Below are 27,144 nucleotides of genomic sequence, written 5' to 3'. Positions count from 1 at the left end.
GGCTTGTGACAATAAACTATCTTCAATAAACTTCAGGAATTTCCCAGTCTTGTGTGTCACAACTGTATGGTATTCTTATAAAATCTAGTATTTGGGATTCAAAGCTTTCCTGTTGGAACTATAACTGTATGAGATTTTCAAGTCATTTTTTCGAGACTCATGAAGGTAATTTTTTACTTGTGCAATAAACATGTATGCAACTTTTTCCTAACTGAAACCACATATGTTTTGTGTGCTGTGGCCTTTTCAGCAGAAAACTGAAGACAGAGAATATTAAGAATTTCTTAACATTTTAAAACTTGCATAGAGAAAATGCTAAACAAAATGCAGAATTATATCTTGGGATTTGAAATCATCTGATGATTTCATGGCTCGGATGTGGAGCTGATATGTTCGAGAGTCTTTGTTGAAGCAGATGGATGGGAAACCTCATTCAGCTTAATCACAGAAATAAATCAATAAAAATACTGGTTTTGGAAACAGGCATTGGGCTTATATTAACTTCCTTACTTCCACAGAGGACAGATGGGCAGGGTCAGGCCTGTTTGCTGTGTAGTTAAATATGCACCATTCGCTTCCAGTGCTGCATCTACTTTGCCACTGATTCCTCTGAACTCTTTATGAATATCTTTTGGGTGGTCTTTTCCTATCTTTCTTTTCTTTTCATCGTAGCTTTGGAAGAAGAAAAAATTATTGTGAATGGACCATTGTTAATGGCGTTTTTTTCATACCTTTGAAAAGGTATTTAGAATGGCAAGACTTAGTCACTGCAATCAATAAAGGAGATCTAAACAGTGCTTTGGATGGTGGTGTGCTGAGCAGTGAGGTAATAACCCTTTCCTGCCTCTTTCTGCTGTCTGTCCCTCGGGAAAGCACACAACCCTTATATTCGCTCACTCCAGTAGCCCTGCTATGGCTGCCTAATTAACCTTTACTCCTTGCCTATGCAATTGGTTTCAGACAATTTCACTTGGATTGTGCAATTTACATAATATAGTTTGCGTGGATGCAGTTAAACATTCTCATACCTTAAACAAATAGACTACAACTTTGCTAAGTACTAACTACAGTAGCACAGACATTTCATTTAGTTATCCTTATTTATTTTATTACTCATGCCTGTGCCAGCAAATACACATGCTCTGTATTCATCAAGTCGAATGAATTTAATACATCCTATGAAGATTTTACAGCTTTTTTGAATGTGGTTTCTTTAGAATGAATCAATGTGTTCGCTGAGGGGTTTGAACAGCTGTAATAATATTGCATTCACTCTGCATCTTTATTTCATTTTCTTAGTAAGTGGGAGTGGATTTTAAGATAGGTGGGTCAGAATTTTCCAGAAAACTTTCCTTGGAAAAATCATGGATTTTTTTTTTTTGAGTAACTGCCTCTTTCTTCAATTTTCAGTTACCATTTGTTTTTCCCATTTCATTAGGAAAAACAAAGAAACCAAACTAAAAAAGCAATGTGTTAAATAAGAGAGATAAATAATCAAAATTGTTTAGGAAAGCAAAGATGTGAAAATATTTCTTTTTTTTTTTACTGATTCTCTTATTATTTTGCCAGTTTTAAGATATATGTATTCTTTGTTTCCTTAACCACTGTAAGTATTTCAAATTGCACTTCTACGTAGATGGAGCTAGAAAATTTTAAGGATGATTGATTCTATGTTAATTGCATGTTTGGTTAGACTGCCTTCTGGGCTGTGCGTGTTTCTCCCCAGCACCTTCCTGGAGAAAGAACGAGTAGTAGTGAGGGCGGAAAAGGTGCTTGTGGTAAGAAGGGATCTACTACACATGCTTAACACATTCTTTGCTGGTTAAGGGCCCAGGATTTAGGATATGTCTGTGACCGCTCTTGGTCTCTTCCTCTGGTGTGGTTTCGTGTTTACAGAAGGTCTTTACCTGAACAGTTTATTTCAGGACTATTTTCTGCCTTGTACTATTTAAAAGAATATGAGATCAGCATTTTGTGGATCTTCTAGACGTTGGTACCTCTGAAACTGGAGGAGCCAAGATGTGATGAACCATGCCTGTGCTTTGTGTTTAACCAAGGCGTGAGAGTGTATCTCACTCTGCTTATGAAATCGGCAGCCCTGGAGAGGCTGGAAACGTGGCACAGCAATCTGTTTGGCTTTTGCTCTGTTCAGTGGAGGCAGCCCCCAAATTATTATTCAGAGCTTGGAGTAAATAATAGGTCCAGATTGAGTATAATGGGAGTCTTGCTTGAAATACTCGTGTACAGCCCTATACATTGTAGACATCTAAATTTTCTCAGACATATCCAATGCTCTCAGTTTCTCTGCAGTTCCTTAGTGAAAAATAAAATCTTTGTTTCCCGATAGAAGTACAGTCCAAAAGGGTCAGACGGTAATGAATGCATGTGTAATACTCATCTCCCACAAAGAAAAGCATCTCCTTTTCATCCTATAGGTAGTCCACTGCATCAACGTGTTGCACTTTTTTTGAAAATCCTAAGTCAGAGATGGTGTAAGTGGTGCTCAGCATTTGAAATCCTTGAGTTACCCAGTAATGAGGGCCTGAAAAAGGAAAGGTGTTACACAAAAATCGTCAGTTTCCCAGCAGTGCAGGTGCAGATACAGTTCTTGAATCTGAATTTGAAGGAAAAAGATGACACTGCTCTGATTCAGCACAAGAGAAAATAAAACTGCTACGTGATGCAACTGGTGATGTATTTCCATGGGATTTTGTGCCACCAGCATAGACCAGGTTGAACACTATAGCTATAGCTATATAGCTTCCTATATTGGCTTCCTATATAGGGTTCCTATACACCATCATCACTGTAGAGTGATGATATCTAAAGCCCTAAAAGACCTTAGATCTGATTAAAGGTGTTTCACTTTTCTATGCAAGTTAGTAGGAAATGTTCAAATGCTGAAAAATCTTATTTAATGAGCTGGGAAATTCTTCATCACTTGTTGTCTGTAGATAAAGAATGAACTTGTTTCTTTAAAGAAGTACACAAATGTAAGGCCTCTTGGGTGGCAGATAAGAAATTCTGGAGAAGTTTCTGGTCTTCGCGTTGCAAAAGGTAAAATGAAATGATGGAATAGATCCTGTTAGATGTAAACATGCTTGTAAATGGCTCCTTCCTTATCAAACCTTTTGGTACGCTAACCTTCACTTAGTGTTCAGTACTGTTCACTCACCTTCAGTAAGTGTTCTCATCTACAGGAATAACTTTTCTGTACAGAGCTAGAACTTCTGTGTGAGACATGAAGTCCTAGCTCATATGTAATTCTTCCTGTGACTCTGTAGGAAACTAGTATATTGCTATAAATTGGCAAAATGTGGGTAATATGGCTAAAAAGTAATTTAGGAGAAGGCAGAATTTGGTTTAATTTCCTGTTGTGATTGCTAAAGATAACCTTAACTGTTATATTTTTCTCCATCTCCAGCTGACTGATCCACACAAAAAGACATTCAATTGACAGTTAGCTTTAGAGATTCCCACTCTCAGTGCTGCATCTGTACTCTAGTGACTCAAAATAACGGTCTAAGTTACGTACAGTTGTATTCATCTTTCAAGAGACCAGTACGCTTAAGAATTTTTTCTTTCCTAAACATCTATACTCTTCTCCACCCCATCCCCCTCACCCCCGCATCCCCCCGAAATACGTGACCTTTGAAAAAATAAAACAAACCTCTCTCAGGACCTTCAGTAGCAGAATCAGCATTTAACATGAGCTGAGGAAAGGAAGGAACGGTTAGTGAGCCTTGCAGTGTTGTGGGTGGCTCTGCTTTGATGAATGGCACAGGGTACAAGTGACGTGCTTGCCGGCTTGAACTTTGCGTCCCCTTCAAATTAAGAGATTCAAACAACCTGTCAGAGATGTACTACTGGGTTGGCAAGAAGTAGTACACTAATGTAGATGACGCATGAGTCTTTATCACACTGTCAGAAGTAGGTTTTGATGTCAAGTATGGATTAATCTCTTCTGACTTTAGCTGTCTGCTTTAGAAAGAAACAGCTCATTCCCCAAAAGTGCTTGTTACTCTGTGCTGGCGCTAAGGGTTAGCACTCATGTAATCTCCTGTATAACAGATATCTATGATTAAGTGAAAAAGATGTCACCCTTTGAAGTCTTGTCCATCCTCGCACCATCTGCTATTAGGATGGTCCAGCCCAAGACTCTTCACGACACATAGCCTGGGGCATCACAAAGTTCTGGTCAAGAAAGCATCCTCCTCTATGCTTGAATCTGAACATGCAATGCAAGTGTGTGAGCATATGTAAAAGATCGATTTTGCAGGGCTTTCATCTGGCAGGTGGAGTACAGATATATCCCGGTGAGGACGAATACATTGAGAGGAGGCCATAGAATATCTGCACTGAATTTACTGCAGCCAGGACTGCTGCCTTGGTTACAGTAAACCCATATCTACCTTGATGAAGGCTGTGTGAGTTGGGAGGAGGAGCAGAAGAGAATCAAAGGGCTACAGATTTGCTGAGGGCAGCTTGTCCAGTGCAGCTACCACACACACACAACACCTCTGCAGTATGTTGGCTGGGTCCTCCTCAAAGTTCTATAAGTATATGTACACGTATATATATGCATATGCATGTGCTTGGGTGACTGTGTGTAAAAAGAATCTGTGCAAGTTTACTAGGCCAGCTCTCCAAGGTAGTCTTCTGTCTATTCATCCTACTACTAGACCAACATGTTTCACATCTGTTTTGAATGAGCAGTAGCAGCCTCCAAAGGATATCCTGCTTTATAATTTCTTCCCTTTTTTACTGTGGCGTTGTGGCTTTTTATAAGCCACTCTTGTTTTGCCTCTTGTGAAATGGTTGCTGCAGCTGCAACTCTGATTCAAATTCTTGTCAAAGCCATCTAAATTCCCTTGTCAGACTGCCAGGCATAAAATTAAAAGGGAACTAACTCAATGGGCATAAAATTAGAAGGAAGGAGAGTAGGTGAGAAAAGCAGAAAGTATTTTGCCTTGCGTGCCTCACTGGAAGCTGCTGCAGTGGCACATGTGAGCCTGGGGTTTGACAGAGTTTGGGAGAGATGGATGGATGCTCAGGCTATGGCAGCTACTAGTAAATATTGTGGTACCAAAAAACATTCCCGGGCATCAGAACTCAATCCTCTCTGTACTGTTAAATTGCTGGAGTTGCTCTTGGGTGGTTTCATTTTGGATCAACCCTCTGAATGGTTCCCAGGCACTATTCAGGACGTGCCATGGGTCAGGGGCGATTCCCAGTAACCAGCTTGGATGTAGCCAACCTGTCTTGGAGATTAAGAGAGTTTAATAGCATGAGCATGAACTGTTTTATGCCTGTTGACCTCCAAGTCAGAGAATGGTCCCAAGTATATTTTATTTCCTGCTACAGATGTTGCCTTAGATTTTAGGCTCTGTCCGAAATACTGTCTTATACGGTTCAGTCTAGTAGCCTCATCGTATCAGTCCTATGATTTCTCTTTGATGTGGTCATATTGTTTATATTTACAGCTGGACATAAGCCCCCAGCACTGATTCATGCATTAGTCCAGCTACAGTCATGTTACCTCTGGTCTGTCAGGCATTTTTGTAGGTGGTATCTCCTCTATGATCCTCAGAATGAGAGACTGAGTGGTAATATAAACCTTATTTTACAAAAATTCTTCCTGCCATAGATCTAGGAGATGACTCACAGGCCACAAAGGATATGGCAACGAATTTATGAAATCTGGGGCATTTTTCAGTTCCTGATGAAAAATGAAAATTACATAAATTACATATTATTTTAGGAAGTTTTCTTTGTTTTCCAAAGTATTTTGCTGACAATAATTTTACATCCAGTGAAATCCTGCATGACTCCCTGTCAGCTCATGGTAGGCTGTGGTAAAGTGTGGCTGCAATATACAGAATTTCAGTGGAGTGTTGCTCCAAAATGGTACAAACACGCTGACTGCTTTAGTTTGGAAAGCTCAAGGGAAACAACAATTGTCACAGCTTTAAGCAGATTGTTGACTGACTGTTATCTGAAAGAACTTAATTTTTTCACAGAAGAGGTTCTCGGTCCCCTTGCGTCTTGATTTCACAGTAGCTGAAGTGGTAGGCCAGCAAAGAGGGAGAAGTTGTCCCAACTCAGCAGAGGAATTAGGGTTTCATAGAATCATAGAATGGTTTAGGTTGGAAAGGATCATGAAGATCATCGAGTTCCAACACCCCTGCCATAAGCAGGGATGCCTCCCACTAGACCAGGTTGCCCAAGGCCCCATCCAGCCTGGCCTTAAACACCTCCAGGGATGGGGCCTCAACAACTTCTCTGGGAAACCTGTTCCAGTGCCTTACCACCCTCAAAGTGAAAAATTTCTTCCTAATGTTCAATCTAAACCTGCCCTCTTCCAGTTTAAAGCCATTAAGTTTGGCAATTCTGCCACAAACTCAAGCTGAAATGGATCCAAGCAATCTTTGATTGCCCTCTTCTAAGTGATAATTTGATTGATGCTCTCACAGAAAGGGCATGCATCCGTCTTCACCCTACCCAGCCTCTGAAGTGTCTGCTCAGGGGGTAACAAGTCCAAGTCAAACTGTGGCCTTCAAAAGACTCCTTGTGATAGGGAATGATCACCTGTCTCACAGATCAGATACCATTATCTCTCAGAGTGTCTTTTTAGTCAAGATACTGTAATCTGTTGAACACAGAGTCTTCCCCCAGTTATAAAGGAGTTTATGACTTTAGTGCAGTTATCATTTAACCTTTTTGGAGGAAAAAAGTGTTCATCACCTTTATCAGAGCTAGACAACAAAGTCTTAAGAAAACATACAGTCTCTTCCAAAAGCTTATTGCTAACAAAGAAACTCAGGTTTCAGCTATTCCAAAATGAAGCTGTACAAAACATTGACAAACTCTACAAACCAAAGAAACTGTGCAAAATTTCTAGAAATATTTCTTGAGCCAGGACTAGCATATTGGATGACAGAGAGAGTGTAAACCTTATCTGTCTCTGAAGATGAGAATTACTTTTCCTACTTTTCCACTGTAACAGCATCAAAAGGGGCAGAAACAGCCTGCAATTCTTTTCATTTCATGTTAAGTAGATTGTTCTTTAAGAGGTACACAGAATGTACCATACAGTGCTTGAATCCCTTTCACATCGTGCTTTGGTAAACAAAATCCAAATTGAGTCTGGTATTTGTAAATAGGATACATCAAAACAGGTGGATCAGTGGGATGGCCAAGGCCCAAAGCACGTCCAAATTCGTGGGCAGCAACAGTGAATAAATTGGATCCTAAATAATTTAAAAAAAACCCACAAATATTTCCATCATGGGCAGATGACTCTACTTCTTACCACCTGAGGGTTAGAGGTCAGGATTATGAGTTTACACTGTTTTCTGGAGAAGGTAAAATTTTCCCATATCTCAGAAGACCAAATTTGGTGAACGTTCACAGAAACTTGGAGGAGATAGTGGTGATCTGTGCAAGTGGTGATGTTTGTGTCCTTGAGAATACTTTCACTTGGGTCAGTGATCTATGGCTGGAGTTGGACCTATCCGGTAAAATGAAGGATTGGAGAAATGATGTGGAATTGGGCTCCTAAATTCTGCAGATGAGACAATCTATGTGGATGCTGAAATTAGGCAGACGAAAGCTGAGCTCTGTGGCAAATTAGAAAAAAGATAGACCAGCGCTTTGAAGAGCTTGAGGTTTGGCAGAGAGGCTTGACAAATGCCTTGGACATTTTTAAATTTGGTTGTTGCTTTGACTAGAGACCAAGTGACACTGTAATAGAAGACATTATTATTAAGACTAATAGAAATCTTAAGTCTGCCTTGTAAAGAAGGATTTTATACATCTTAGTTGGACAAACAGCAGGCATTGAACAAGACCTCCCATGGCAGTAGGCTTCAGTGACACTATCGAGCAAACCCACGCAAACAGGACTGAGATGAACGAGAGGATATGCTCTCAAAAAAACCATTATGAAGCAGTGGAATAAAAAGGCTTTTGCAAGTGTTTAGAGGGTTTTAAGGTTCGACCTCTGACTTCTAACTAACAGTCAGGTTTGTTTTCCTTATTAGCTCCCAAAAGAAAGGTTACTAAAACTTGGATGTGTTATCAAAGCGCCCTGAAGGGGAAAGGATTGAGTAAGACCCAGGTGGATGACAGACTACCTATCAAATGGGAAGAAAACTTGATGATATAAACAAGAAAGTAGGGTCAGGCTTGTCAGACTTATCCACATGAGTGTGGCAACCCATCAAGGTGCAAAGAGCAAACACTGACTAAAATAAATAGTTCTGGAACCACTCTCCTTTTATCTAAAATTATCTTTCAAAACAGGGCAGGTAAATTCAGATAGCTTCTTGAGGAATGTCTCTGAACTGTACTGACTCCTGAATCATGTCCAAATGCTAGTATGTCCAGGACAAAGCTGTGCCAGAGACCAAGTTAATAATTTAACGGTACAGATTATTACTTCTCTGATACTGCTTAATTTGCTCTACTGAAGACAAGGAACCAGTATGTCCCACAGACATATCAGGATTTTTCACCTCAATACCATAAGCTCATAAGTGTTCCAGCGCTGATCTTGCAAAGCTGTTCAGGATGGGCTTATCATCAAACCGGCAATCGCTCATATTAGGGTCATGCAGCCTCCTGTCTCACAACAGGGAAGCTGTTATCCAGTGGCTCCTTAGCAAAGGCATAACAGTAAGCAACGTAATGAGTTTCTATATATGTGCTGATCCTCAGTGGCCAGCAGTTAAACCTGTGGACTGTGTTATTTTATTAAATTATTGTCGCAGATAATGATGGATCAAATTGTGTTCTCCCACCTCCTGCTACAAGGATAGGTCAGAAATAACTCTTTCAGGATTTGTTGAGTTAGTCCCGGTTTGAAAGAGTAAGATTAGACACATATTTCAAAGAGTTTGCTTGTGATTAATGTTTATCAGTCTGTTCATGTGGTATTCACTTTACAAACTGACCTCATATTTATCTCCTAATGTAGGATTTCACATTTCACACTTCCACATTTTTAAAGTTTCTGACATCCTATAACATTTGTTATGCCATTTCTCTCTTGTAAATTTCCAGGATTGTTTCATAGGAAGTCCTTGAACCTGCAAAATGTATAAGCTATTTCCACGTAGCGTTTGTTTCCATGGTCTACTTCTCCACGCTGTCAAAATGATTGTCCCCTCCCAGTCCTTCACTGGGGCAAATGCATCCGCCAAGGCCCCACATGGGACATCAAAGGGACAAGAGTCATGATGACGTAGTAAATAGTAGCAGAAGAAAGAAACCCCCACCACATAGGATTTCGGAAACTATATCCTTAATGATAATCTAACACAAATCTGGGAAGCAGATACTGAGAAAAGATGCCTTTTCACAGCTGTGACCACGACCAGTGACTGAAAGACTCTGGTGAAAAGGAATCATTTATACGCTTTCGGGAAGGAAACTGAGAATCAGACCAAAGAGGTCATATCCCCAGTAGTGCAAACACAGTGATTCATGCCCACCTAGAGCATTCAGCTGAAGAGATAAGGCTGTGCAGTGCCATGAAATAGTGTTATGGCATGGTCATGATGTAATTTAAAGTCCCTTTCTCATCCTAAGTAATTTACTCAAGATTTCAATGTTTTACACATTCTGCCTCATGGCTTTCCCTCCATAGTTAGGAAGGGATAAGTCTGACATCAGCTTTGGTTTTAGTATCATTCACTGTGATTACAATCCTTTTGCACCATTCCACTTTACACAAGGTACTAGAAGAGAATGAAGTTCTCTGAAGTGCTTTTTTCTTTTCTATAAACGCACATAGAGCAACCAGTTTAAACTGGTGGAATCACAGGATACAGAGCTTACTGATGAAAGTGGAAAGCTTTTTTGTCCTGTACTTCTACAGAGAACGCTGTCTTTTCACTGTCCCTCCCCTTTCTAGCTTTTGTTGTGACCATGATAACAGAGGACCAGGATTCACGGTCCAAGGCTGGTCCTTCTGTTGGGTACCGGGATATGTTCAAGGGCTGCCCTCTGATCTTTTCACAGGGTCCCTCAACCTGTTATGGAGACTATTCATCAACTCCATGACATGACACAGAGGAAATACCAAATCTCCGTTTCCTTACAGTGTCCCGTTTGTCAACATGCTTGGATGCAAGCATAGCACAATATTCCATCACCAAGTCCCATATCTAGTGTAATCTAGCTGTGAGAATGGGACTGAAGGACAAGGCCATTGATCCAGATGAATTGTAAATATAGGTAAGTCTATAACAGCTGAAGAAACTAGACCTGATAATTTATTTTTTCTTTATATGATTTTAATTTGCATTGGGTAAACTCTGTGTCTCGATTTTCCATTGTTATTTAGTGTTAGCGTTAGGGTTCATTTTGAAAGATCTTTTAAAAACAGTGTAAAAGCCCAAAGGAAGAAGGTGGCTTCAGGAGCTTTCCTGTATTCTTGTGTGCCACAACAGTGCAGTTCTTCCTAGAAGACCAGTAATTTAATACTGCCAAACTCTAAAGATCAATAAAGTTACCTTTTTATCCTTCCAGTCCCCTTACTCTGTGCAATACTTTTCTCTAATACATCTGTTAACGAGATTCATGCATTTGTGGGGACTAGTGGGGCCCGTTCATAATCTGACATCTAGCGGCAGCGTTGTGTAACAGTAACGAGATAAAGCCAGAGGTGGTCAGAAATGTCATGCCATGGGAAAATTTTAGCCTTTAATGTATCATGAGATCGTTTCATTTTGTGATAGCCTGCACAGCAGATTCACCTAAATTTAATCTGGGTCAACTAATTCAGTTGCTTAAGTGCAAACGTTTAGTGGCACTGACTACAGGGTATCCAAGATATCTTCACAAACCTGGCAGACATGATGCAGAGCCTAAAGTCTCAAGACCCACAACTTCCAAGAACTGCAGCTGGTGGCCAAGAAAGATACCCTAAGAAACCTCAAATAGCACTAGATGCCTACATGTTGCCAAATTAATGGATAATAATTCAAACAAAAATTACACTTCTGGGATTATGCAAGCATAGTCTTCCTTTGCAGACGATTGAAAGAGATAGGTTCTTCCAGGTGATGATTCATCTGATCATCCCTGATGAAGATGCTTTTCACAGGATGCCTGTCTCAGGATAAGTTGAATCATTCTTTGGGGTACCTTGCCTTAGTCTTTAGATCAGATTTAGACATCTAAAGAGAGACATCTACAGGACTGCTCATCATCAAGGATGTGCTAGTGTTGTGGTCCAGCTATTCTCAAATATGTCACATGCTTTTTCCATGTAACCTTTGTTATATCCTTGTCTTTTTCTTAAATAATTCTACAGATACACATCCATTCCTTTCTATCTCTTTGGAGCTATGTACACGAAATAGAAAAGATGAACAGTAATTATTTACAAAATAGTAATCATTCTACACACTAAAGTTATTGTTTAGACTTCTTTGCCAAAATTTCTATTTGCCTTAGAGAAAGCTCATGCAAATAAACTAAGCTTGTCAAAACCTGAATGTTTGATATCATAGAAAACTCCAAAACCACAATTTCGTTTCATTCTAAACTGAACCTCAATTCAGCATAAGACCTAATTTCAGTATAAATAAACTATATTCTCTATATGCTAATAACCGCTCAGTTTTCATTGCCGGACTTTTCTGTTTACTGTATCTTCAGCTACATTATTTTTTCAGTCAGCTCTGGGAATAAGAGTCGAGGCGGCTGCAAGGGGAAGGAATATGGCGGGGTCCATTCCTGTTTCACGCTCAGATCATTTTGAATGTGACAGTGTGAGCGCACATTTCTTCAGCCAAGTGCTTGAGGAATGGCCATGTTTTGTGTGAACTTTGTTATGGCGGTGTGTTTCTATGGTCATAATGAGCACAGATGTCTTCATTAGGACCCTGACTGAGCAAAAGATTTCAAAAGTAATGTTATTTGAACATGCGTTTAAATTTTGGCATGAGCTTGAAGGCTTTGCTGAATCAGCAGTTTATTCTCTAATTAAAGCCTGTCCTCTAGCTCATGATGTGCACAGGCTGCACTGTGATCCTGCTAATGAGGAAAGACTTTATCACTCTTAGAAAAGGACATCTTTAATAATAGCCACTCTCCTTCCATATTCTATGCTTGTTCAAATACAAGTCCAGGTGATGTTTCCATACATCCCTGTAAACAAACACCTGTTAACTTGCAGAATTTTGCTCCGGAGCATATCTGTAGCAGTTTGATCTCCTCCTAAGATCAGTGTAGCCTTTTCTTGCTTCCTTAGACAACGTGTATTTCTTTCGCACTACGAGCCCGGTTTGTTCACAATAATCCAGTCAGCAGTAGTATTAAGTGATAAATACACTGTTCAGCTGCTTGGAAAAATATAATAACCTAAGCTAAATTACACCATGATTTAAAGAAAATAGTTCATATATTTATTGTATAAATCACTTCCTCTATAATCTTGGGTGAAAATAAAAACCAGTGCTTAAAAAAGTAATGATGACAGTCTGAAACATACCTAGGTAAATAAGCCTATATATTTGTATTATATACATACATACATACATGTTTAAAAAATGTTTTCCAGTGCTTTTTGTAAACTATATATTTTTCATATTTATTACCAAGTTCTTCTGTTTAATAATGACGTTTGCCATATGTCTGTGAGCTGTTCTTTTGGAAAACACCTTCATTTGTAAGTATTCATAAGTATTCATGAGTATTAATTTTTCAGTGTAACCTTCTCAATCTAAGGTAAATCAGCTTTTACCAGTTTCCATAATAGTTGCTGATAATGTAGGGGACTCAGTCCTTCAGGACATAGTTTCTACTACTCTGTCAGTGTTTTTCTATATGTTTTCTCTTTGACGATTTTGAATCACCGGCCATACGGTAAACACACCGCTCATTTATTTCATAGTAAATTACACTATTCATAGATTTAACAAAGCGTTTTTCATTTTCAAAGCTCAGTGCTTCTCCTTGCCTCTATTTCTCTCTTTAAAACACCTTTATGCAAATAATCATCAGAGACCATCATTTAGGAAGCTGTGGGCTGCCTAACCGCACAATTCAAATTCAGCACCTGAGGAGCGGAGCTTTCGGGAGATAACCCGGAGCAGACGCCGGGGCAGCTGTGACCGCTGGGTGGCAGCTCTGCCCGTGGGTGGCGGCTGTGACCGTGTGTGGCAGCTGTGGCCGTGGGTTGCAGCTGTGCCCGCTGGATCGCAGCTGTGCCCGTGCGTGCCAGCTGTGCGCCGTGGTGGCCAGCCCGGGGCCCCGCTGCATGGGGTGGTGGGAAGCGCTGGCCGGTCCCTGCAGGCTGTCGCGGCAGGTTGCGTACGCTCTGCTCTGCAATGTGAGGTTCAGATGGCCAGCCTGTTGGAAGGATCAGCCTCGCCTTTGTCGGCCTGAGCTGATCTTCTGTATCCTCAGCGACTACTCCAGAACTCACCACCACCCTCATCAGTCCGAGGTCAAACAGGTGCCCCACAGTCACTTAATATATCAAAAGTCTGAGTTACCCACCCCATACCTAGTTTTTAAGAGTTCCTATCAGCTTTTTATCTGATGGTTTAAGACCTTGTGTTGCTCAGTTACGTGGAGGCTGTATTGCCCTCAGTCCTACAAGCAGCGTTGGTTCATAAAATGCACAAAAGGCATTTCCATGCAGCTGGTGAGATCCCCTGCTCCTTTAGTCCCCACAGGACAGCAGAGCCCCACAGAGGCTGCGCAGAGCCACATGCATCCATGGGCAAGGCGCTTTCATGGGAGCACACAAAAACTTAAGTGCACGTGCCTCTGTCGATTCACTTATTGAAAAGCAGCAAGACACAGTGCTTACAGATCATAAAAACACATGGAGCACACGATGCATGAGGAAAAACCCCACCCTACCCCTAAGCCGATTTAATTAATGAATACAGGCAGATTGTGAAAAACTCTCGTTCACAGCCAGAACCACAGAACCCACATCTCAAACCTTTAGGTCTTGTCTACAAATTATGTGTACAGGATACACTCAGTAATGTCACTGAGATGATTGTCATTAAGAGTGCGCACCCCGCAAGGGTCCCTGCCTGTGTTTCTAGCCCTCAGAGAAGTGCTCTCCCCTGTTCAAGCCAGGCACATTGTGCAAGTCATCTGCATTTTTTGCTGGTGTCCTGTCTTGGCACCTGCAGTGGCTACACTGGGTTTCACTGCTCTGCTTTGGGTATGATTCTGGCAGAATGCAAAGGTGAGGATTGGGAAAATGGGGAACCGCCCACTGTTAGGTGAACATCAAGTGTGAGACCATCTGAGGAATCTGAAGGTGCACAAGTCCATGGGACCTGATGAGATACATCCGCGCGTCCTGAAGGAACTGGCAGATGAGGTCGCTAAGCCACTAGCCATCATATTTGAGAAGTCGTGGCGGTATGGCGAAGTTCCTGCTGACTGGAAAAGGGGAAACAAAACCCCTATTTTCAAAAAGCGAAACAAGGAAGACCCAGGGAACTAGAGGCCAGTCAGTCTCATGTCTGTGCCTGGCAAGATCATGGAGCAGATCCTCCTGGAAACTGCTGAGGCACGTAGGAAACAAGAAGGTGATTTGTGACAGCCAGCATGGCTTCACCAAGTGCAAGTCATGCCTGACAAATTTGGTGGCCTTCTACAAAGGGATTACAGTGGCAGTGGACAAGGGAAGATCAACTGATGTCATCTACCTGGACATGTGCAAAGCGTTTGACGCTGTCCCACATGATATCCTGGTCTCCAAATTGAAAAGACATGGATTCAACAAGTGGACCACTCGGTGGACAAAGAACTGGCTGGAAGGTCGCACTCAAAGAGTTGCGGTCAATGGCTCGATGTCCAAGTGGAGAGCAGTGAAGAGTGGCGTTCCTCAGGGGTCGGTACTGGGACCTGTACCGTTCAACATCTTTGTTGGTGACATGGACAGTGGGGTCGAGTACACCCTCAGCAATTTGCCGATGATACCAAGCTGTTTGGCGAGGTAGACACGCTGGAGGGGAGGGATGCCATTCAGAGGGACCTGGACAGGCTGGAGAGGTGGGCCCAAGCCAACCTCATGCAGTTCAACAAGGCCAAGTGCAAGGTCCTACATCTGGGTCGAGGCAATCCCAAGCACAAATACAGGCTCGGCGGGGAATGGCTGGAGAGCAGCCCTGAGGAGAAGGACATGGGGGTGCTGGTTGATGAGAAGCTCAACATGAGCCAGCAATGTGCGATCGCAGCCCAGAAAGCCAACCATATCCTGGGCTGCATCAGAAGAAGTGTGGCCAGCAGGTCAAAGGAGGTGATTCTGACACTCCGGTCCACTCTCGTGAGACTCCACCTGGAGTAGTGCATCCAGCTCCAGAGTCCCCAACATAAGAAGGACATGGACCTGCTGGAGCGTGTCCAGAGGAGAGCCACGAGGGCTGGAGCACCTCTCCTATGAGGAGAGGCTGAGCGAGTTGGGGCTGTTCAGCCTGGAGAAGAGAAGGCTCCGGGGAGATCTTATTGCAGCCTTCCAGTACCTAAAGGGGGCCTACAGGAGAGCTGGGGAGGGACTTTTCAGTAGGGTATGTAGCGATAGGACGAGAGGGAATGGCTTTAAACTGGAAGAGGGCCGGTTCAGATTGAACATTAGGAAGAAGTTTTTCACTTTGAGGGTGGTGAGGCACTTGAACAGGTTGCTCAGAGAAGTTGTTGAGGCCCCATCCCTGGAGGTGTTCAAGGCCAGGCTGGACGTGGCCTTGGGCAACCTGGTCTAGTGAGAGGTGTTCCTGTTTATGGGTCCTTTCCAACCTAAACCGTTCTATGACGATTCTATGTCTGAAGGTTCAGCATTCAAAAAGGTTCAAACTTCATAAGCTGTTCAAAGAGCGTGTTGGCTGTCGGTGTAAAAACTGGCCTTGCAGCTTCATGGAATCATAGAATCATAGAACATAGGCACTCCCATGCCAGTGCTGGGAGATCAGGCTCTTGCAGGCAGTGAAGCGAGCACGACTTCTGAGGACAATCTACCAGGGATGCTGTATTTTGTGCATTTCCGCAACACATTACATTAGGATGCATAATTTCCTCGTTTCCTAATCCAGTCTCATCGTCATGATCTTATGATCCATTTGAAAACCAGCTGTTAAAAAAACATTAATTGGCTGAGAAACAAATGACCATTTTTTCCTTGTGATACGAAACAACTGGAAAGACAAGTGTGGATTAGCTCTGTTTTTACATGTCTTTTCTGCTTTGCCTTGTCTGCCCTTCCAAACTCCTGTGATCAACCATAGGGGAAATACGACATTACAAAACCAAATAGAAAAGTACAGTGGAAAGCAAGAAGGATGTTTAGTAAAAACACTGAGAAAATTATTTTAGCTTGACCATGTGGGATCCTGTTTTCTGTCTATCTGTTTGTGTGTCCATCTGGTCCTACAGTAACTGAAGGTACTGACCAACTTCAGCCAAGCTGAGCTGAGCTGATGTAGTTCCCACAGGTTTTGTGGAAAATAGCAGCTGGCTAGAGGGAAAAACCCCTATTAATGGGAAGGCTGATAATTCATCCCTTGGCTGGGCTGTGAGGCTGGTGGCTGGTCAGCCCACGGGTAACTGCACAGCATTACTCAGCTGGTAACCTAAATGTTGTATGGGGACGTGCATTATGAGGAGCTATAGGCGGTGTAAGAGAGTGCTGGGGAGGTGGTATTGAGAGCTGTCTAGGGCTGTGGGAGGATACGGTGAGATGCAAGACACAACCCCGTGTCAGCCAGGTTCCTGTCAGAGGTGGAGGGAAAGAACCACCACTAACTAAGCACTCATCGCTCACTGGATTTCTGCAGTGACACTCCCGTACTGGTTCCTATTACTCCAAAGGAATGACCAGAGAAGAGGTAAAACTGAGTGACCAAACTGTTATCACTAATCAAAAGTCAGGTCTCTTTGTGTTGGGAGTGGCTTTTCAGGTGTTCTTGCAAATAAAGGAAAAGCAGTACTCATTGCTTTATTTATTTTTGCAGGTGACCTACGAACACGCACCCCACGCAGAGAGTGCCAAAGCTGCCAGTCAGAAAACTTAATTAACGGAGTTTCACTGTTAAAGATTAACTTTCCTTAAGACAAGGGATTTGTATAAATTGTGAAGCAATGATTCATCTGAGAAAAGAAGGAGCACAGAGTATCTATGATGTTTGTTTATGTATCTGAAGACAGAGGAACTTGCCCATGTATTACAAAGAACTGAATAATCTCCTCAATGACTCAGTGATTAAACTTTTCTTGCAGCTAAAATTACAATTGTATTACACACTGAGCAGAGTGTGTGTGAAAGAGTAATCTTGCCTCTGAGTATAAACACTTGGGTGTAACTTGGCAGCTTCTGTGATTATGCTGTTAAACTGTGCTTTCTACACAGCCATCAATTAAATTGAATACTGGTGAAGTGTTTAAGGAGGCTGGAAGTACAGAAATAGGTATGGAACCATCTCCATCCCACCTGCCTCCAGCATGTTCTGCTCTTGTCTCATGGGATATCATGGCTACCTCACAGGCGGTGTCACTCCAAGTAGGTGCCTTCAGACAGCTTTATCACTGGCATGTGGTGATATAAAAAGCTGCTGGTGCATCTTGCCAAAAAGTGACCATCAGAGAATATAAAATTAGGATGCACTTCTATTTTGGATCACATAAAACCTGAAAGATACCCAGCAAAGACACTAGAAATTTCACCAGACTTTAGCTGTCTGAAAGTTAGCGACTCTAAGCTAGCTGGCTAGCCTGCCTCTGCAAAGACATGTTTTCTCCAGGGGTTGAAGATACCGGTTTGCCCTGGAACAGTCTTTGGATGAGATGAGATGAGATGAGATGAGATGAGAAGAGAAGAGAAGAGAAGAGAAGAGAAGAGAAGAGAAGAGAAGAGAAGAGAAGAGAAGAGAAGAGAAGAGAAGAGAAGAGAAGAGAAGAGAAGAGAAGAGAAGAGAAGAGAGAAATGTTGTTACTCTTCCTCTTCTTTCAGTGTAGGAGTCTTCCCCAAGTCATGTAGAGTAGATATGTAGATAGACAGAAAGCTAAACTTAAGTCAGATGTATCTCACCCAAATGTCTATTATTTCACCCCACTTTAAGTTTAAATTTTGTTAGGGATCTAGAGTGCAATGGTGTTCACCGCGGTTAGTTTTGTAGATCAATCAAACAGCATATCTGAGCCTCTATTTTGATTTCCTGGTGAGAACCGAGCCAGCGGTGTTCTCATAGCAATAGCAGCAACATAATGGTACTCTCACTGTTTGCACCAAACCAGGTAGGTAAAGTTCAGGTTGGGATCATCGCATTGTTGTATCTGGTACTGTAAAAGCACATAGCAAAGAGAAACTTTTTACTCAAACGTGCAACAGGTGTGTAAAACAGCCAGATACACGAGAACTGGGGAGCAGAAGGACGTGCCAATACTAATGAGACCACTTTCTCAGGTATACCCAGCCATGCACGCAGTATGGCCGACCATTTGGCAATGAGTGCTGGGACCATTTCCAGATTTAAAAGTAAAAGAAATACTTGGAGAGGATATGGCTGTGGATTTATAGATTTTGCCCGATTTTGTGAGGAGTCCGCTCTGTGTGCATTGGCAGCATGTAATAAATCTCAGACATATGTGCGCTTGAAGCACATGCTTTGTGGCAGCAGAGCAAAGGTTGTGCTCCACAACATGGTAAATGAATCTATTTCTTGAATAGGACAGGGCTGATTTGCGAAGGATGTTATTCATAGAGTCACAAAAAATGGCCGCTGATGCAATTCTAACTGTAACCCAGGAAAGACAGATCAGGGTGAGGTAATGTGTTTAGACAGGAGGGTGATTTTGGTGGCAAAATAATAATGATATGGTGAGAAAGGGACAAGGTTGAAAAAGTCAAAGAAGAGCAGGAGAAGAAGACAGGAGAGAGGGAAGAAAAACAAGTGGTTAATGAAAAGCCTGGCTCTAGAAGGTGTTTGGAGAGAAAAGAAGGAAAATACAAACATTGTGTGTTGGAAGGATATTAGCAAATTAACGTGAAATCTTTCACGCCTCAGGAATACAGAGTGCATTCAACAGATGAAGCAGAAAATAGTTGACATCAACCTGAAAAAAATTATTGCCAAAATATTTGAAAACCCATCTGGAGTATAAAATAATAAATTATGTTGGACATTTTGCACTTACTCGGGGGAAAAATGCCATTTTCTGCTGGCCTTTGGAGATATAATTAGAGCTGACATGCTGATTTATTAAAATAGTAGACATATATGAAAACTAGTCCCGTTGCCTCTTCTGTATAGCAGTGTATATGTGAACAACCTTTGAGAAATCTAGCATGATTTTTTTTTTTTTTTGACATTTGCTGTGTGTAAGAAAGTTTAATGATATTAACAGTTAAACCAGCTGTTACTCTTTATTTCGCGGATAACTTTTTTCGCAGTAGGGTCAAATTCCCACTGCTTCGATCCATGGAAGAAGTAGAAGAATCCTGGAAGTAAAAAAATAAAGCATTGTGTTATAGATACAAGAAATAGCTTCATTCTGGCAAAGTGGGGAACATCATCTTTATACACACAGGAGAGCGTCTCTTCAGTTCTATCTTTTGCAGAATACAGCAATAATGACATTCATTATAACTCCAGAACATATGTTCTTTACAAATAAGCCAATTTTACTTAAATGCTCATTTCATTTACCTTTCTGTTGGAAAACTGCATCAACCTTCTGGCTAATTCCTGGAAAGTCATCGACTGTCTGTCTAGGATAACCCTTCTCCATGGACTGGCTGTTTTCATCATACCTAAATCATATGAAGGGAGACATGTAATTTTACAGAGTTTAATGTTGCAAAGAACTGATCAGCTGCTGAAAGGTGTCCACCTCCTGTAGTTTGACTGATTTCATTGGGGTTACAGAGAGTGACGTTATCTACTTGCACAAATGTCTGCAGGATGCTGGCCATCGTGCTTTCCTTAAGCTGGCTACTTGTTTGCTGACAAAGGCCGGCACGGCTCCGAAGAAGCATCTGGAGTGAGGCAAATTGAAGGAAGATCCACATTTTTGCTAGCAGGAATGGGATTTACCTCCTCTAATGATAGCAGTGTGACCGGCAGCGCATGGAAACTGGCCGGGTTGATTCCCGCTGGAGCGACTGCACATGTTTATTGCATGAATCTGAAACTCCTCCTAGACTTTGATATAATATTGTACATAGTCCTCTACCAGCTGACAGATTTAGATGGAGGAAAGGAAGCTGACTTCTTTCTAATACAATCAAGGTGGTCTTAACCGAGCCAGGCCAATCTTTATAAGATGGGGCTGAATTTGTGGGCTGAAAGGAGGACCTAAAAGCTTCTTGAAGATTTGAGGAACCGTGTCAGGAAAAAAGCAAACAAACAAAAAAGCCTTTGCTTTACTTCTCCTTGGATACGAGAAAGACTTTTCACAGGGACATGAAACTGAGAGAATGAGTTACTAGATAAGAAATCCGTGCTGTGGTTTTCTTACATGCCTTTGTCTTGTGACCAGGGCAGTAAAATAGCAATGCAAAATATTGTAATTACTCTTTCCAAAACTGTCAAAAACAAAGGACAGGAAACGACATCCAGCTGAGAATTCAGCTGACACTGTATGTCTCGCTGAGGAACCCCACAATTAGTCACGATAAAGTCTGTTTGACCCATGCATGCTCCTGGTTGCTTGCAGAAGGCCTTTGCAGCAGTTGTCCTTGCACGCAGGAGGAATCCATCAGCTTCCCAAAAGTGACTTTTTGCTTCTGTTTGCCTGGTGTTTGGGTATCAGGAATCCCTTATGCCAGCTTGGGAACAAGATTTAAAAGAAGTATGCTGCAAACTCAATGCTAACCAGCCAAAGAAAGGAAAACAGACTGTCACTTCTATCTCTCTAAAAGAGAGAAAATAATCCAGGATTTTTCAGAAATCCCGCACGAATCATCCCAGCCAGCCTTCTGCTGAAGTAGTTTATCTTTCAGATCTTTATTTTCTAGAGACACTTTTGTCTATTGTGTTTGTAAAAATTCTCGACATGCTGGAATTTTTTCATCTTCCAGGCATGATGCATCAAAATGGGTCCATATCTTGAATGCCCTCTTCAGGACACCCTTCAGCTCTGAAAGGTCAAAGCTATATTATTCTACTTGTACATGAGTCAAAGAAATATTTCTTTGAAAAGTAGGATTACTATAGTTACCTAGTTACATATCGTTACCTAGAGGTCTACTTTCTCTTTTATCACATGGACAATTTTAATTGCATCAGGTTATATTGGAGTCAATCATAAGAAAACATTTGTTAATTTTTCTTACCTCCAGTACTTGTCACCTATGAAAAAGTCTGTCTTCCCTGTATTTTTATTACAGACAACTGCATCAATTTTTTTTACACCTTTAGGGAAGCCCAGTGTGTTGATATTCTTTGGATAACCAGGCAACAGTTGATATCCGCTGATAACCCAGAATTTATTGCCTGTTAAAAAAAAAATTAGTTTCGCCAGTGATTTTGAGACACTAAAAGAAAAAATGCACTCCCTTAATGTAGGTTGTAGGAAAACTAAATGAAATGTTCTAAGTTTTTTTTTTATTCCTTAGAAAAGTTAATTTTATGTACATATAGCTACTCTTCCTTCCTCCTTCCCACAAAATAAAAGTAGAAAAATTTAAAGAAAATCTCATACTTCACCTTTGAAAAATAGGATCTGATCTTTCATGTTCTCATATACAGCTTGAATACCAGACGGTAGTGTTGGCCAGAATGTAGAAATTAATTCAAGTTCAACTTCTGAGTTATCAGGATAGACTCGCCATAAATGCCTGATTTAAATATGAAACAGCTTTTGTAGTAAATAATAAACCACAGATATTTCTATATATGCACAAGATTGTGAACAACATTGTGACTTGCAAGCTCTATCTTGTCAGTGGAGCTGCCTGGGTCGATGTGTCAGAAAGGAAAACATTGCCCTCAGTGGGAACTGAGACTTTTTTATTCTGGCTTCTTTCTGGAATTACCCTTCTCATTGGTACTGATTGATTAATGGTATCAGTTGCAAGCAACCGAAAAATTCTGGTTCTTCCTGTACCATGTAATAAGAGAGTTATAGAGTCCCGGATGAGCCTGCCTCTAAGTTATTCTCTGTATAGCCAGCTGACTTTGGGCTTGCATAGTTGACTGGAGGACAGATTGGTCCAACTACACAGTAGAAAATACTAGTTTCTTAGGAAGTGGTTGCAGCGTTTATTCATGTCATTGCTTGGTGTGACCATCTATACATTTGGGAATAAAGCTTTATGGGGACTAAAATGTTTTCTGGAAAAAAATTAAGCATGTTTTTTTTCAGAGTATCTTGAAAGCTACTAATATAACTCATATCTGTTAACAGTTTCATTCCCATGAACCGAAATTTATCCCTTTGTCTCGATATACTTCCCATAATCATGGAAACCACCAAAGAATTCAGTCTTTGCAGAAATAATGAAAAAATAAATCTCACAGAGACAAATTTTGTATCATTATTTACCTGCCCTTTAGAAAAATGACTTCTCGTCGGAGTGTAGTTATAGCATCAAAAGACATCTGGGAGCTGCAGGTTTTAGGTGAGCTAGGGGTGGCTGGCCTTTTATCTGGGGCATTTGGTCGAGATCCTAAGGGGGACATTTTAGAAAGGATACAACAATTTTGTAGAAACATTAAGGTTTTCACATATAAATGCATTTTTGATATTATGAGAATGCAATGATCTTTATGGTGAAACTTTGTGAAAGAGATTATTTCTCTCCTGCTTACTTCTTTTTTTTAAGCCATAGATTTTACTCACCATAAATGGACTGAATGCCACTTATATCATCTGGAGAGAGGGGAAATTCGCTGGGGCTGACGTAGGCATAATTGGGGAACATCAAGGCCCTCTGGTCATTAGAATGGGAGAGGCCCAGGGCATGGCCAAACTCATGAGCAGCAACAAGGAACAAGTTGAACCCTTAAAAAACGGATAAAGAGAAGAGCTCAGTCTAGTTTGGGTTTGCAGATGACTGATACAGTATCAACACAGCAGGGCTATTGCTCAGTGATGGTTTCCATACGATATATAGAAATTCACTACACTATGCATATAAACATATAGTAAACACATAGTAAACATATATTATGTATAGGATAAGGTTGTGTTCTTCCCCCACTAGAAGGGAGTGGCTTTTGGCCCTCTTTCCTGCTGTTCTTTCTGTCAGATACTGAGAGTATGTGTGTGGCATGAGTAGATGTTTGGGGGTGAGTGTGGGTGCAGCTCCGTGGAATGTCCTGGCAGGGTTTCCTGGCTGAGCTAAAACAGATTAGATAGTGAGTCAGATCAAACTAACAGCTCTCTGGGGCACGGATAAGACGATGCACTCTGTGCTCACTTGAGGTACCAAAGTGTTACCAAAGTGTTACACCAAAGTGTGTGTCACCTTCCCTTCTACAAACCTGAGAAAGAAAGATGAGATCACTAATAGACAAGAAAAAACATAATGTTAGTAGAGTGATTTAACTTTTTATCATTAGGACTTTCAAGCGTATGGGTTCTTTACAGCCTTGTCAAATGAAATATCAGTTTAAAATATCATGCTTATATATGCTTATTCCCAGTGAAATATATTAATACAATAAATAGATAAAAATGGATTTCCTCCAACATGTATCCCTCCAAGTAACATGCCTTTCTGAATTAGTAAAGAATGATCATCTGCCGTACAGACCAAGAGCCAGCAATATCAACAGACTTAGGGAAGATCACAAGTCAGTGGCAGAGCAGAGGACTGGTCATCGATTGCCCAAGAAAGGCTGGCTGAGGCCAAGATTTCCATTTCTCAAAAAAACAAACAAAGCCTCATTTTTTCCACATGTATTTCCAGTCCTCCCCTCTCACGAGTCCTCCGAGCTCTCCAATGAGTTCCGCAATGCCTGGTCGCTGGAGTCGTGCTGCTGAGGAACAGCAGCAAAAACGGGGTTGACCCATTCAGTCCCAGTCTGGGGGAAACACTACATTTTATCAGCATGACATGTCCATCCCTCACCCTTCATTTTTTTTCCACCACAGTAAATCCACATCTCTCCGCCTCATGCAGTGCACTTACAGCACCTTCTTGTTTGTTAGCTCCATGCTTTTCCTGCAGTGTGACCTCGATTCTCCTACTGCAATTATCCTTTGCAGTTCTCCACCCCAAAACATGAATGAGAAAAGGGTCTAAAGTATAGCAGGTTAATGTGGCTGTGTAGTGACGGATCTGTCAGGGGCAGTATATGCTGTATGGCCAGCCTGGGCATTTAGGGGAGCAGACAGGTACCAGTTAGATGACCGAGCACTCGGAGTTCCTCTCCCTTCTGGCCTGGTGGCACACATCTGTAGTCAGCTCTACACACTGCATCTCAGCCCGTGGGTGGCCTGAACAGCGCGTTCAGGCTCCCGGCTGCTGGTAGGCAGCTGAAATCGCTTGGAGAACAATTTCATGTAGAAGCCCATCCAAGCTCGAATGCAGAGTAAAGCTTTAACAGCCTCTAGCTGGACTTATCTTTTAGTGAAGACTCTTCATTATCACTAATGATTGTAATATTTTTTAGGTGGTGGGGGTCTCCTTTGAGGCCTGCAAGGCACGGTGTGCTTCCCCTGCAGTGTGTGGTGGCTCCAGGCTGAGTGCCAGTGTGTGGACCAGGAGGGGAAAAAGTCAGAAACCTTTTGCCACGGGTTGTAAAACTTTGGTGGGCACAGGCTCTACCAGCCCCCAGGTAGGAGTGGCACATGTCTATAGTGTTGGTATATGAAAAGGGTTGTCCCATTCATATCTTTACCAGTGTTAAATAAGAACTAGAGTAGATCGGGCTGATTTTACATCAGTGTCATTGTAAGTATCCCAGTTAACGGATGGCCTGTAATATCCTCAAACTGCTCTTACGGTTAATGCTGTGTTTCATCTCAGTTTATTCCTTGACCTAAATAAAATCAGAAAGGAATTTACACATCTGCATAACACTTCAGAAACTTTTTCACCTACCAGCTGAGCCTGTGGTCCAATCTTCATCCTCATCGAAGTGCACATCACCACCAAAACCATTGCCGGGTGGAAAGGCATGAGCAAGGACACCAAGGGGACCATCAAAATAACGAGGGCAATGTCCATGAGCTAAATAATATGGTGTTGGAACAACTTTGAGTTTATGTCATGGTTATTGGGATATCTTTAAATTAATCTTACCATTGGTATGCAGTCAATGTATTACCTTTGGTCCCGAAAGCAATCATTATATCTGCTAGTCCCTCATGAATACGAGTGAAAATCAGCGGGGTGACGGCACTCCACACTTTAAATGCCTTCTGAATTGCTTTATCCACATCGTCTTTGCTCATATCTGGTGTGTGGTTCACAATTCTACGGTTATGAGGGTTCAAGTAACAATACTTAGTGTTTGCAGGAAAAAAATCTCTAAAATTGTTAAGATGATGAACAGAGGTGTATATAACAAGCTATTTAACTTGTAATCCTATAGTTACCAACATTCGTCTTGGACTGAGTCAGTTTGAGGAATGTGATAACCGTCCGACATGTCTTTTTCGTAATAACAATTGTATACACAATATCAGTTTTTCTCAAAATGGCCCTGAGCCAGGAGGTTGTCTCTTGAGCATGAGGAAAATCATCTCAGATTTCTGTGACTACTAAACTGTCAGTCTTGTACGGGGTGCAATTGATACTTCTGTTTGGCTCACAGAATATTTGTCAGGAGTGATGCATGACAGGCAAAATACTATGGTTGACTCAGAAAATGTAAAATCCCCAGCTTGGCTCTCAGAAATTCCTCTCAGGAATATGTATAGCTACCAGCTGGGGAAAGAGAAATTTTTTTGTATTCCCAACTGGAAATAATTGCTATAGAAGTTATATTTACATATAAAAAACATGGATATCCACAAAACCAAAATATAAACTCAAAACACATCAAAATACTACCTGTATGTCAGCTTGTGTTTTTTCCATCCTGGCAGAGTAACACCATAGAGACCCACATCAGGAACTCCACATCTGGGTTTCTTCATCATTTCCAACGTCTCAGAATCTGGTTTTCCAGTGACTTTCAAACCAAAAAATTGTTGCATTTTCCGAAGTTTTTCAGCTGTGGATTCAGCATTTATTTTCCATCCAAGTGGATTTGGATCTGGCTCAACGGCATAGAATTTATTTAGATAGTCCTAGTGAAAAAATAAAGCAAACACATTTCGCATTTTGATCTGCTCCTTAAACAAATACCTTAGGACTGATATTTTTTGTGTACTTTGCTGGCAAAACTGTCTGCCTGTGATTTTGGAGCGCAACACATATTTTCCTGAGTATCGTAGCTAAACAGAAACAGACCACACTGTCCTTGACTCTTATTTACTTCACATTTCCAGTTTGTACAGATTTATCCTACTTTTGTAAAGTTTGGACAACAGTTATGTCTAATAGCATTGTCCCAGAAAGACAGAACAACATTGTGTAGCTGGAACATGCAGATCATATCTAAAAAGAGAGGACTCAATAGATCTCAGGTATGGACAATGTAGTTACCTGTACAAGCTTTGCATCTTCTTCTTTGTTGTCTTTCTCTGGGTGGACGGGAAGAGCGTTAGAAACAGCTGCACACGTTAGAAGCAGAAGTGAAAGATCCTTCATTCTTACTCTCGTCTCTGTCCTGATAGGAGAGCAGTCTGCTTTCTGCTCCGTTTGCATCCTCTCTCGCATCCCAGTTTGTACGGTTATGGGGTGCTTTGTAGAGTCAGATGTGGACTGACGCAGAGTTTATTGTGCTCTGATATCCACACATCCTATAACACTGTGCTGGCTGACACAATAAAACTTAATTAAACCCATCTGATTTCACAGACATCTGAAGTCCGTTAGTATTTGAGTACTCCTAAGCAGCTTGGCTACCATTTCAAAACTGGCACACACAATTTTGGTTATTTTACGCTGAATTTTAATGAACCTGTGCGATTGCACACCAGATGAAAGAGTGGACAAACGCAAAACCTTTTAAGTTGTCACAACACAGCTGTGTGAAATAGGGCCACCAAATGCACAGGGGCTCTTAACCATTCTCAACCTGGAAAATGGGAGTCATGCACCAGATCCAAATC

General features: G+C 41.4%; 1 protein-coding gene across 1 annotated transcript; it reads right to left on the bottom strand.

Moving 5' to 3' along the window:
• Positions 1-19,346: 19,346 nt before the first annotated feature.
• On the bottom strand, positions 19,347-26,695 carry LOC309679712 (matrix metalloproteinase-27-like). The gene is made up of 10 exons (XM_082493097.1): positions 26,576-26,695; positions 25,979-26,217; positions 25,251-25,399; positions 25,025-25,153; positions 22,816-22,977; positions 22,519-22,642; positions 21,681-21,811; positions 21,308-21,467; positions 19,680-19,783; positions 19,347-19,471 (listed from the first exon to the last, which is right to left on the bottom strand). Exons 1-10 carry the CDS (start codon positions 26,678-26,680, stop codon positions 19,371-19,373), a joined length of 1,404 nt encoding a protein of 467 aa, XP_082349223.1. The 5' UTR covers positions 26,681-26,695; the 3' UTR covers positions 19,347-19,370.
• Positions 26,696-27,144: the final 449 nt, after the last annotated feature.

The sequence above is a fragment of the Vanellus vanellus genome (assembly GCF_965231255.1).
Source record: "Vanellus vanellus genome assembly, chromosome: 1".
Classification (NCBI taxonomy): domain Eukaryota; kingdom Metazoa; phylum Chordata; class Aves; order Charadriiformes; family Charadriidae; genus Vanellus; species Vanellus vanellus.
Note: the sequence above shows the minus strand (reverse complement) of the source record. Positions and strands in the feature narration are given on the sequence as shown.

What these genes read in the sequence shown, in the direction of transcription:
- LOC309679712 (XM_082493097.1), bottom strand. Translation starts at nt 26,680, where the DNA reads ATGAAGGATCTTTCACTTCTGCTTCTAACGTGTGCAGCTGTTTCTAAC. An exon ending in TTGGACCACAGGCTCAGCTG is followed by an intron (nt 22,978 to 25,024) that starts GTAGGTGAAAAA and finishes CCGTTTTTTAAG; the next exon opens with GGTTCAACTTGTTCCTTGTT. An exon ending in TCAGATCCTATTTTTCAAAG is followed by an intron (nt 21,468 to 21,680) that starts GTGAAGTATGAG and finishes TTTTTTTAACAG; the next exon opens with GCAATAAATTCTGGGTTATC.